At 50.4% G+C, this 12,835-nt stretch overlaps 1 protein-coding gene across 2 annotated transcripts in view; it reads left to right on the top strand.

Moving 5' to 3' along the window:
- Positions 1-12,835, top strand: part of Ephb6 (EPH receptor B6) — a 15,717-nt gene continuing 2,882 nt past the window's right edge. Inside the window, exons 1-11 of one of the 2 annotated variants that reach the window (XM_075953950.1) lie at positions 926-1,226; positions 6,366-6,526; positions 8,102-8,173; positions 8,524-8,724; positions 8,988-9,052; positions 9,280-10,042; positions 10,701-10,856; positions 11,131-11,481; positions 11,669-11,793; positions 11,973-12,135; positions 12,494-12,608. In XM_075953950.1, the coding sequence (XP_075810065.1) occupies positions 8,625-8,724; positions 8,988-9,052; positions 9,280-10,042; positions 10,701-10,856; positions 11,131-11,481; positions 11,669-11,793; positions 11,973-12,135; positions 12,494-12,608 (1,838 nt within the window). In that variant the 5' untranslated portion in view covers positions 926-1,226; positions 6,366-6,526; positions 8,102-8,173; positions 8,524-8,624. Of the gene's footprint in view, positions 1,227-6,365; positions 6,527-8,101; positions 8,174-8,523; positions 8,725-8,987; positions 9,053-9,279; positions 10,043-10,700; positions 10,857-11,130; positions 11,482-11,668; positions 11,794-11,972; positions 12,136-12,493; positions 12,609-12,835 lie in introns of both variants that reach the window. The other variant, XM_075953949.1, reaches the window with a different exon arrangement.

Here is a 12,835-nt window from a genome sequence, read left to right on the forward strand (position 1 = left end):
AGAATTGGTTAGGGGTGGGCAGAAACGTTTCTCCCTACAAGTGCGCCCGCTCTGTTCCGCCTCTGCTTCCAGGCACCGACTGAGTACACCTTCCACCGCCTCTCATCGCTGTGGGAAGGCTCTCTGCGGAGTGCGCGCCAGGGAGGTGGCACCCAGAGGTGCAGGGACTTGTCCGAGCCATGGCAAAGACATCAGACTTCCCGGACTCCGCCCCAGGCTTCCCTGTCTTTGAGGAGGATGGAGCGAGGGAGGGAGGTTGGAGTCAGAGGCCCTAACGCTGACCCAGATGCAGGCTCAGAAAGAGATACAAGTTTGAAGCTAGCACGGGGACGATTTCCTCTCCAGACGCCTGCACTCTCTCTGGATTTCCTGCCCTCCCGTGACCCGAGATTCGTTTCTTCGTCTACCTCCTCCTTTTTCTCTTTTCTCTGCTCACGCCCACCTCGATTCACCCCTGAGTAGGAGCCCCACTGGTTGAGTTCCTAGAGTTAAAGAAGAGGGAAGGAGGAGCCAGGGGCGCTGCGCTTGGGCTTCTGCCCGGCCCTGGCCATCAGCCGCCAGCCAGTAGCGCTTTGCTCCGCCGATGCTCCAGTGCGAGCACCAGGGTTTTAAACATGCCTCGCAGCAGCACCCACTGATTGCCTCCTCTCGGACCCTAACGCGTGCCATCCTCCGGCCCACGTCTCCTCCCCTGGCCAGGACCTGTAGAAGGAAGCCGACCCTCCCCAGCACACGGGCGGGCCCAGGGCGCGCTTGGCGGCTCCACCAAGCCACACAGGGGAGCGGGTACAGGGTGCTGTGCACTTGGGTCCTAGGCCCGGAGGGCGGGCTCCGCTCCCGGAAGAGGAGAGAGAGGGCGGCCGAAGGGGCCGGAGAGGGGCGGGCCAGGCTGGGAGGGACGAGAGGGGGCGGGCCGGCTGCGTTTGCCCAGCCGGCGCTCCAAAGCAGCGGGCGTCCGAACCCGAGACCAGAGCTCGGCGACTCGGATCGTGACACCGGCTCCGGCAGGATTCCTCGGGGCCCCGTCTTGGGAGCAGCCCCTGCCTGCAGCCTGAGTCCTCCCCAGAATCCCAGAGACTCCAAGCGACAAGCAGACGCCGGCTGCAAGGAAGCGAGCTCCTCAGACCCAAGAGGACACGCACGACGCTGGGAGAGAGCGGCTAGCTGCAGGTCCAACACGGGGGCCTCAGGGGCGCAGACCTGCAAAGCTGGAGGCCGGCGGGAAGGTGAGCCAGGGATTTGGGAGGTCGAAGGATACAGTGTCTGGAGACTAAGGGATGAAGGTTTGCAAAGTAGAGGATTGCTCTAGCCTGGGCCTATGCACAGCGAGGGGGGGGTCTTCTGGGGGAGTACTGAGTATACCTCTCCAAGGCAAGAGTAGGTTCCCGAGGAACTGTCCCTTCCCTAGCCTTCATCGATGCCCGCTATTCTGGGTATCCTGGGTGTTTGAATTCTTTCATCACATTTCCGGCGACCCTCCTCTGCCTCTGGCTTGGGGTGGGGGTGTGTGTGTGGTAACCTCGCAAAGGTCAGGCTCCGAGCGTTCAGAAAAGGTTTGCCCGTGCCTCTGACTCCTATGGCATCTCTCCAATCTCTTCGCTGCTGGGAGGTGCCAGGGGGCCAATCTACATCTCCACCAATATCCCCCACCCCTTAAACCTGGAGATAGAGGCTTGGATTTTGAGCCCCAACCATAAGCACCCCATCTCCAGTTGCAAACAAAGTCTCCTGCCTGCTCCTGCCCAGCTCCACCCCCTCTATGCATCTGGGTGCTTGGCCCAGCCTGCCTCTGCCCCTGCCCACTGATCTTGGCCGTCTGGCACCCTCTCTCCTCCCATCCCTGGGGGAGCTGGCAGGGGACCAGCATAGCTGATGTTGTAATGTCCCTGGCAGTGCCCCATGTAGAAGAGCTGCCCGGCCTGTTCCCAATCAGTTAACCCAGGCCCTCCACCCGTCAGGGGAATTTGGCTTAGGTGGTTCTAGAAGGGGAGATGATGCTTCTCAACTGAAAGGCCAGTGGGAGTGACTGGTAGCACTGTGGACTGTCCTTGGAAGCTGACTCAGTAATAGGACACTGAGGGACACTTGCTCATAGCAGCTATGGACATTTGAAAGCTATGGGCCTTTTGTCCTGAAGGAAGATTGCCATGAATGTCCCACTGTACATACCTAATGACATATAGAAGATTCCTTTTGAGTCTATTGGTCCACTCATCGCACAAGCATATGATTGGTAAAGACCATGGAGTTGCCAGCTTGCTGGGAATAACATGCTTGGATGACTGAGCATGGGAAAGGCAGGGTTTTTTTCTGGGATAGCATTTCTCCAGCGCTTCACCCCCTCCTGAACCTGGCCATAAGGTTTCCTGTCACTCTGTCATTCCTCACTGCAGGTGGGAGGACTATGGTAACATCTGAGGGTGCTGGAAGCTTTGGCTCCCCTTTCTCTACCCCACGCTCGCTCACCCAGGCACTTGTACAGAATCTTCTTCCTGGAGAGCAGTGAGGATGGATCAGGGCTCACAGCAAAGACAGCAACTCCTCTGACTCCTGCCACTCATTCCCCAGCTCTTTGCTGCTGCCCACCCCCATCTCATGTATGTTCCCTTATACCTTCTACCAGCCATCCACTGATCCAGGTACTACTCATGGACCTCGGGGTTTTCTCTCATTACCTTTCAGAACTCATCGCTCTTGCTCATCCGTGTTTGTCCCCAAACACTCCATTATAAGCTTTTCCAGTGCCATCATCACCCCAGCCAGTGAACAGCCAGCATGCTTCATTCTCAATGGCTGTCTGGCTAGACCTAGACATTGCTTGCATCTTAAATGCCTCTCCTGTCTGCAAAGACTGGGAGTGGGAGGCACAAGTGCTTGAACGAGCTGCTTCTGGGGGACATTCTTGGAGACTGGAGATCTCCGGGGACATAGAACTGTCCTCAGCTAGATGGTCCACAAATTGGCTTCTTCGAGCTGGCCATCAAAAGATCAAGAGTCAGAGGACAGCCATCCCCTCCCTGTCTGTCATGGAGGCTGCCTTGAAGCCTCCTGGGATCCTTTTCAAGGCACCAGGCCAGAGCACGGAGAGCACTCACCAGAGGATCTCCAGGGCGCAGATTAAAGGGTAGAGACTGCAGCAGTAAGATGAGCAAGGATTATATTGGAATTTCCGGGGCGTTTAACAGCTGCAGAACAGGACAGAGGACCAGCCTATGGTGCTGACCCCTCCCACGCTGACCCTGCAGCTAACAGGTGTGAAAACCAGCTCAGCAACCGCAAGAGACCTAAAGCCACTGGCCCTTTGCTTTGGGAATGCTCCCTATCCCTGCTGGACAGCAGCTGACCACACCTCATGAAAATCTCTCAAGCCTCCCTCTGGTGCCAGGGAGCCCCTCCTGACATGTTGCAAGTACCCAGTTCCCTATGTCTCTCTTACCCAGTTCCCTCTTTGCCTTTGTAGACATAGTCCTTAGCCCAGTATGGGACGGAGAAGCATGACAACTTTACCTTCTTGAGAGAGAAGCTTAAAGAACTCCCAGGAATAAAAGTTACTTTGCCTTTGTTGCTGACATTCTCTCTCCTGTTCATTCCCAGCTTTGTTCCTCGTGTCTCATAGCTGAAAATTCCTGTTTTCTGAAATCTGTCAGGTATAAAAGGGAAAATTAATTACACATACAAACACATGCTCTATGTGTTTAGTTTCAAAAGCATCCTTTCATGTATCCCAGCTTTGCTTAGGCTGGAACTGTAAAAGTAAGATGTGCTTATTACAATAAGAACAAAACAATTCAGGCATGTGTAAGAGTTAGTTAGCCCTACTTTGGGTTCTCCATCCCTAGTGCCCTCCTACAGTAACCACTTTTAATGATCCATATATCTCTGCCATACCTTGCTTTAAGCTGACTTCTCTTATGTTATTTTAATTTTAATTTAGAGTGTGGTGCATAAACTATCAAATAAGCTGGATTTGTTCACCAAGCTACCACATTTAGCATTTCATGTAAGCATAGTTAATTTTTAAAGCTCTTACAGATTTACTGATTTAATTTACTCTCCAACCTTTTATTCTTGGAGAAACCAGAATTTGCAATCGATATCTAATTCGCATAAATGCTACACATCTGTAGATTTTGCCATTTTCTAAGAGAAGATCCAGCCTCGATGCCTAAAACCCTGCTTTATTTTCTTATAAAATAAAGCAAGTGTATCAGGCTTATGATCTGGTGTCTCCATCACATCAAAAAGGAGGAAGTGATAGACCCCAGAAAAGGGCTGAGGAAAAGAAAAATGCAAAGTCATATACAATGTGATTTTTGTCACATGAAGCTGTCCTGTTGGCCTTTTTCTGAATTATCATTTACATCCACATTTCTGCTGCTTTGGGTATTTTATATTTTTAAGGCCTCATGTACTTCTAAAATACAAATGTTTTTCTGATTGGAATCAGTTTATTGCCCTTGCTGAAGTCTGAGGATTTCCAAACCCTGACCGGTTCCTTTCTTGAGCTGCAGCAGAAATAGGAATCACAGATAGTCTAGGAGGGAGGGGCTCAAAGAGACTTGAGCCTGATCTCTTCCCCTTCAGCTACAGGATGCTTGTCTGTGCTCAAGCTATTCCTCCTGTACCAAATAAGGGGGGTGTTGTGGCTACAAGCTGCAGAGCAACCTTTGAAAGTCAGGTGCTAAGCCCTGCCTCTTTAGTATTCCAGACATGAGGAACACTCCTGTCTTGTCTCTTGTTTTTCTACCTTTGGAACTTGCTTCAGAAGATCTGCAGTGGTATGACATAGTTGACAGCAATTACTCCATATCTCAAGGTTTCTTCTTTCTTTATTTTTATTCTGGCAATGGAGAAACACTGTGAATCTTTTTATGTATAGATAGGAGACTTGGTTGGTTGGTTTAGCACGAATTGATCTAACTTTTTACTCTGACTCAGCAACCATTTTCCCCCTGAATGCACTTGTTTTCAGTCTTCAATATTCTGGGTCTGAATCTGAAGATTCACTGCCAGCATCAAAATATACTGCTGAATACTGTAAGATTGTCAAGCATTTTTTAAAACATGAATGTCTTTGCTCTTAGTAAAATTATAAAAGGAAAAAAAAAGCAAGTTCTCGGATAACAATCTACATTCCGTGTCTATATTTTATTCTTTTGGATTCCTGATGACAAGAGTTCTGTGGCTTTAACATATTTCATCATTGCTTTTGCTATTTTCTGAATCATCTAGAGGTAGACCAGCTCTGTGTTGTCATCAAGATGCATGCTAAGGCTCTACCCTATCACACCTATCCAAGCAATTATTTTATCATTCTTCATCTTTTAGAATGTTCCGTATTGCACAACTGATACTCTCTGTTATTTTTTCTGTCTCACTTTTCTCTTTCAAACAAAATATTCTATCAACAATGCTAACAAAATATTAATTATTCTTTCTCCGTGATTGTGCGCTTGTGAGTGTAAGAAGGCTCATTCTTTACTGTTTTTTCTTTGTACCCACTCACGCTCTGTCTGAAAGAAACTATTTTGAGGAATATCTCCTAGGCATAGTGTAAAGTAGCCTTCTCTATTTAAAAGCCTGCCTCTGGCATCTTCTGATCTCGATATCAAAGTACTCAAAACCCGTGGCTCTGGATAGAACCTGGGCCCTTCTGACAAGCCACGTTGTCAGATTACATCTCCAACATGTTTTACTTCGCAGTGTTCGCAAAACAGATATTGATGCTGGAGCCAGCATCACAAAGATTTAGACAGCTACATAAGCTCTGAAGTTCTTCTCTAGAGCATTCACTTAATCTGGGAGAGATCCTGGCATCATGCAGAACAGTGCCTTCAGCGAATCTATGCTTCTTTCAAACTGGTTTCCTACGTGGAACTGTTCAGTACCTGCCTCTTTATATACGCCGTGGATTGTCTATTTCACACGTAGGGCATAAGTGGTGATAAGGGGAAGAATTCACTGGCTACTAGATTGCTACTCATCAGCCCCCAGGTGTGATCAGAAAGTCTCCCTCTAGGATGGCTTCATGAAATGACGCTAAAGGCTTTATCTTATCACACACATAACATCTCTGCCAGAAAAGTAACTCAGATGAGCAGGAATTAAATTATAGCGTTTCTGTATATCGCAGTCAAGTACAGCTTCAGTTCAACTTTGGCTGCATTGGCAAATACGACTTTTTTCTATCACTGGATGACCAGGCCACGTGCACCCGGGGTGAGGTTGCCCTTCCAATTGGCCTTGAGTTTTGGTGTTTGTTTTGCTTGCTTGCTTCCTTCTATGTTCTCTCAGTATTGTGAGCAACATGCATTTTATTTTTTTCCTAATCAGAAATGAATGAATCCTGCTATTCTTGTTTATAGGCCACATGAACATTTGAGACCAAGTTACAGAGAAAGTCAGAAGTACCCCCAGTGGTGGAGCTGGTCTTCACCATAGAAGCAGCCGTGCCTTGGCAGGCTACTGGGTATAGAACTGTACCTACCAATGGCTACAGGAGCTTCCTGAAAGGACTGGATATTAGGTAAACCATAGAAATCACTCAGAGGGCATAAACACTGTCTTGATTCATTTTACTAAACAGTTACTAGTTACAGTCTTTAAAATAAATCTTAATTCACCATTAAGTTCAAAACATAATAAATACTTATGAAAGATTATTTTACTATAAAAATTATACAACATTATTTTACTATAAAAATTAGACGACAATGAAAATATTTCCCCAGTCCCTTTCATTTCCTTTTTTCCCTAATCACTTCCCTGTATCACTCCCTAATATTTTTCCATATGCATAGGTATTTATTCGCTTTTTATTTCTAATGATGGGATTGGACCAAGGACCTCCCATGTTAAGCAAATGCTCTACCACTAAGCTAAATATGGAGCCCAGAACCTATTCTCAAGTTAACAAGTGGGAGCCTACTCTACCATTCAGCACATATAGCTTTTACTTGAAATCGTTTTCATGTTATTACATACACAGCTCATATTTGCGCTTAGGATGTACCATAACTTCCCAACCCTCTTCCTACTGATGTTCAGTCACTTCACATTGCTTTCCCTTTACTAACAGTTCACAGTGGCTGAGGACAAAACTTGGAGTTGGGTTCAATCCCCAGCATCGTCCCACCCCCAGGCTCATGAATATCCACCCTTGTTCAAACAAGTACATGCAAATTCATGATACTTCCAGAAGTCAAATTCTAGGCAGATATTGCTAGTTGTGCTCCACATGCTGTATACAATATGCATTCTTCAGAACAGTTTAGAGAAGAGACCCTTACCATAGCTTGTCAGACTGTGTATTGTCCATCTCATAGGTTAAAGTGATATTTTATGCATTTCAGCCTACGACAACAGACGACCGCCAGTTGAGAAATGACAGCTAATAAGCAACAGAAGTGTGTTCCTCACCACTCAGAGGCTATTCAGAGATGAGGGTACCAGCATGGCTGGGTTGTGGTGAGGACCACTGTCTTCATTGCAAACTGTCCTCTGTTCATTGTGACTTCACAACACGGAGAGAGGGCTACAGTATCTCTTCTGAGGATACTAATCCATTGGTGTAAATCTTCCTTGCGTAACTACCTCCCAAAGGCCCCACCTCTTAAAACCATCACACTGGGGAACAGGATGGTAACATGCATGCATGGTAAAGGCACCAACATCCCTCTGTAACGAATGGCTTGTCACTGCTGTTTCAACATGCCTTGCTTCAGTTAATGAGCAAAGAAGAAGCATCCTTCCATATGTTTACGCTATGTGCTCAGTTTTTTGTAAGCTGCAAGGGAAAACATGCCCCTCGGGGGAGAGAACCTTTGTTCCGAGTTGAGTGTCAGACCTACATAGCTCTGTCCTTTTCTAACCCAGCCTCATTTATCTTTCAGAGCCCTTACGCCTGTGTTCTTTTTACATCTGTTCCTCCACCTCCCCTCCCTTCATACCCCACGGCCCTCTCTCTTTGTCCCCTTTGCTTCCCTGTCTCTGTAAAGCAATCTAGAGTAGTCGGAGCAGAACAGCTGGGGCCTAGTGAGAACCCACGTGTCCATAGGGGGAGAGTGCTCTTAATGAGAAGAGACTTTTAACTACCATACAGGTCGGCGGCTGGAGGAAAGGTGCAGAGTAAATGAAGAGAACAAACTGGAATAACTCCGTCCAGACGAAAAGGGTAAGGCTGGCTTAACACTCTGCTGTCCTTCCTCTCTACGAATGAGGGCTTTGAGATAGTCACCTGGAGAGGAGAGGAGAGGAGAGGAGAGGAGGGGAGGGGAGGGGAGGGGAGGGGAGGGGAGGGGAAGGGAGGGGAGGGGAGGAGAGGGGCATGACATGTGTCTCTACAGCAGAGTGGAAAGTGCATAGCAAACTCACCTGAGTCAGTGTTTACTGGCCTCGTGCCCACAGTTGGTTCGGGGACAGTTTGAGACCTATAGAGCAGGCGTGATATGAAGTCTGGGCACCTATACCGCGGCTGAAAACGACTTTTCCTCTCTGCCTCTTTTTATCCCGCATTTTCCCTAGGAAGCAAGCTTGGCTGCAGCCCCTGGGTCTTGCAAAAGCTGCAGCCCCGCCTCAGAGCAGGGTGGCAGCCGAGGCGATGGTGGGAGTGCTGAAGATACCTCATGGCTACTGAGGACACTGCTGGGCCAGGGAGCAGAGTGGCGGGCATAGTGTGCAGTCTGTGGGTCCTGGTTCTGGGGCCCTCAGTCCTGGCCCTGGAAGGTAGGAAGGAGGGGAGGCAGGAGAGTTGTCCAGTGGGAGGGGATGGAGAACAAGAGTGACGATCTTAAGGACGCTTGTAGGGAGGGTGAACAGTACTTGCATCGAGTATTTGAGACTCAGGATCACAGCCTCACAGCCACTGAACTCCTGCTGGCAAATTAAATGGATCCGGGAAGGGCAGTATTTGGTTTTCCATGGAATGGAGTGGGAGTAGTCTTGCCAGCTGGAGGCTTTTCACAGTGTGTCCCGTTATGTCTGAACAGAGGTACTGCTGGATACCACAGGAGAGACCTCTGAGATTGGCTGGCTCACCTACCCACCAGGTGGGGTGAGTACCACTCTTCACTCTGAACCCACCCTCTGGCCCTCGCTGCTCCCTAGAAAGTGGAATTGGGGGAGGAAACCCTGGATAAAAGCTGTGAGTTAAGACTCCCATCCATTGTGAGGAACAGAATTTCAGGGTACCTTCTCTTACTTTGCTTGGCATTAATGGTATATCTCAGTAGAACAGACACAGCCCGACCATGTTAATTGTTTCTCCTGGTCCCCTTGCAGTGGGACGAGGTGAGTGTTCTAGATGACCAGCGTCGGCTGACACGGACCTTTGAAGCATGCCATGTGGCAGGGGTCCCTCCAGGTGCTGGGCAGGACAATTGGCTGCAGACACACTTTGTGGAGCGGCGAGGGGCCCAGAGGGCGCACATCCGCCTTCACTTCTCTGTGCGAGCATGTTCCAGCCTGGGTGTCAGCGGGGGCACCTGCCGGGAGACCTTCACTCTTTACTACCGGCAGGCTGAGGAGCCTGACAGCCCCGACAGCGTTTCAGCCTGGCACCTCAAACGCTGGACCAAAGTGGACACAATTGCGGCGGACGAAAGCTTCCCTGCCTCTTCCTCCTCTTCCTCGTGGGCTGTGGGACCCCACAGGACTGGTCAGCGGGTGGGGCTACAGCTGAACGTCAAAGAGCGCAGCTTTGGTCCTCTCACTCAGAGGGGCTTCTATGTGGCCTTCCAGGACACGGGGGCCTGTCTGGCCCTTGTGGCCGTCAAGCTCTTCTCCTACACCTGTCCCTCCATTCTGCGTGCCTTTGCGTCCTTTCCTGAGACGCAGGCCAGTGGAGCTGGAGGGGCCTCCCTGGTGGCGGCTGTGGGCACCTGTGTAGCTCATGCGGAACCAGAGGAGGATGGAGTGGGAGGCCAGGCAGGGGGCAGCCCCCCGCGGCTACACTGCAATGGGGAAGGCAGGTGGATGGTAGCGGTGGGAGCCTGCCGCTGCCAGCCTGGACACCAGCCTGCGCGTGGAGACAAGCTCTGCCAAGGTGAGAGCCTTTCCCACACCCCCTTGGCCTTGGGTTTCTCTCCTGAACACCGCAAAGTTGATTTTGTCCTTAAAATATCTCAAATAAGCCACCTGAGGAAAGGACCCGTTTTCCCCAATTTTACTTTCTAAAGTATACAACAGACTTACTTGTTGAACTCATCTGTAATTTCTAGAAATGGATATAGTGTTCCATATTTCCATGCTTTGTAACGTAAGGACCATGAATCCAAGAAGTGACATAGAGCAGAAGTTGCTCCATTCTTGGGTTATCTTGTGTGGGTTCCTCTGCCCATAGGTATCTGGAAGGGAAGGGTTCGTTGTGGAGATGGTAGCTAAAGGCAGGTAGGATGCCGTAGTGGAGGGGCTAAAAAGAATGATTACATGGAGTTAATGTATCCTCACCTGGAACTCCTGCTTCTGGGCTTACATTGTCCCCAGCCCCCAATATACCTAGCTATGGATAAGTGGAAATGAGTTCTGTCCCCTGACTGACTGAATAGCTCTGTGAACCAGGAAACAGCAGGTGGAGGCTGGGTCTCAGGACTGAGAACCCACTCTGGGGGATGGATTAAAAACCTGTGCACATGGCTAGAAACCTGGGCTGGGTGATTGAAGTAAATGTGACACGCATCACTTTCTCCCCTTTGCCTCCTTAGCCTGCCCGGAAGGGTTCTATAAGGCACTGCCTGGGAATGTCCCCTGCTCACCATGTCCAGCCCGCAGTCACTCCCCTGACCCTGCAGCCCCAGTATGCCCTTGTCTCCAGGGCTTCTACAGGGCCAGTTCCGACCCACCAGAGGCTCCTTGCACTGGTGAGTCCTGAACTCGGGTCAACGCAGTAAATCTGGGAATGGGTAAGGATTTGAGGAACCTGATTTAACAATGGGGATGAAAGGGCTTTGGAGTTCACTTGAAATGACTTTGTATTGTTTGTTTGTTTGTTTTGTTTTGTTTCCTCCCCTACACTTTCCTCTTTTCCCATCCTCCTTTCTGGCCCCACTTTCTGACCTCTTGGTCACACCCTCTAACCTTCTTCCTCCCTTAACCACCTTCACCTCATTTTCCCACCCCCTACACCCCCTTCAGGCCCTCCATCTGCTCCCAGGGAGCTTTGGTTTGAGGTGCAAGGCTCAGCACTCATGCTGCACTGGCGTTTGCCTCAGGAGCTGGGTGGCCGAGGGGACCTGCTCTTCAATGTTGTGTGCAAGGAGTGTGGAGGCCACCGGGAGCCCGGCAGTGGGGGGACGTGTCGTCGCTGCAGGGATGAGGTGCATTTCGACCCCCGCCAGAGGGGCCTGACTGAGAGTCGAGTGTTAGTTGGGGGGCTCCGAGCACATGTGCCATACATCTTGGAGGTGCAGGCTGTCAATGGGGTGTCCGAGCTCAGCCCTGACCCTCCCCAGGCTGCAGCCATCAATGTCAGCACCAGCCATGAAGGTGAGCCCTTTTCCTTCTCCTTAAGAACAGCTTGCTTCAACTCCTCAGCTCCCCTCCTCCCCATCCCTGCTTTCCAGCCAGCCTGTGTTAGACATCACATTCTCAAGTCTTTCCTCTCCACCCTTGGGTGCTGCTGCTCCCAGAGGCTCCAGTCCCCCCAACAGTAATTCTCCACTCTGCACCTCAGTCCCTTCTGCAGTGCCCGTGATGCACCAGGTGAGCCGGGCAGCCAACAGCATCACAGTGTCCTGGCCACAGCCTGAGCAGACAAACGGAAACATCCTCGACTACCAGCTGCGCTACTATGACCAGGTGAGTCAGGAGCTTCCGCAGTGCTCAGCAGTGCCCAGAGAGCTCTCAGCCACCACAACCCCAACCCTGCATGGACATTGCTACAGAGCGGGGCAAGAAGTGCCAAGATACCAGGGAGATCGCAGAGGAAAACAGGGCATAAAAGCAGGGACAGAGTGATGAGTGATGGTTGTCCCTAGGCAGAAGACGAATCCCACTCCTTCACCATGACCAGTGAGACTAACACTGCCACTGTGACACGGTTGAGCCCTGGCCACATCTATGGCTTCCAGGTGCGGGCACGGACTGCAGCTGGCCATGGCCCCTATGGGGGCAAAGTCTATTTCCAGACCCTACCTCAAGGTGAGAAGAAGTTTAGGTGGGTATTTGGGGTTCCAAGACTGTCTAAGCCATAAATCTTGACTTATCATCCTCCAGACCAGAGTCTCTGGGAACGGAGGATACTGTGGGTGACCCCTGACTTTAGAGGTTGTTGGGGTAAAACGGGAAACAGTGAATTAATACAAGTGTGTTTGCAGGTATGAATGTGTGTAATACAAGCTTATGTGGACAGTTCTTGTAGGGTGGGAAGGATGTTCAGAAGGATGAGGGTACGCGTGAGGTGTGTGCATATGGCTCCGTGGATGTCCAGGGGCATCGGAGGCATGTAGACCCAAAGAAAGCCGGGCTCACCCCTGTGACTCTGCCACTGATTTTTCAGGTGAGGTGTCCTCCCAGCTACCAGAGAAGCTTTCCTTGGTGATCGGTTCCATCCTGGGGGCCTTGGCCTTCCTTCTACTGGCAGCCATCACTGTTCTAGCTGTCATCTTCCAGCGGTGAGCCCCTGCTATTCCTACCCACCTTGCCCCAGTACCACTCAAGCCCTGGGCACCCCAGGAACCTTTTAGCACCTCGCCTATCCTTCTGCTAGTTCATTGCTAGGGAGGGTAGGAGGGTCCTGGTCAAGCCCCCTCAGTCCTCAGACCCGTGGCTGGAAAGTTGTCTGCTGGGTCAGGGTGTTTGGGGGGCAGACACAGGCTGACAGAAACAGGTGTGATTCTAG

The sequence above is a fragment of the Microtus pennsylvanicus genome, chromosome 19 (assembly GCF_037038515.1).
Source record: "Microtus pennsylvanicus isolate mMicPen1 chromosome 19, mMicPen1.hap1, whole genome shotgun sequence".
Classification (NCBI taxonomy): domain Eukaryota; kingdom Metazoa; phylum Chordata; class Mammalia; order Rodentia; family Cricetidae; genus Microtus; species Microtus pennsylvanicus.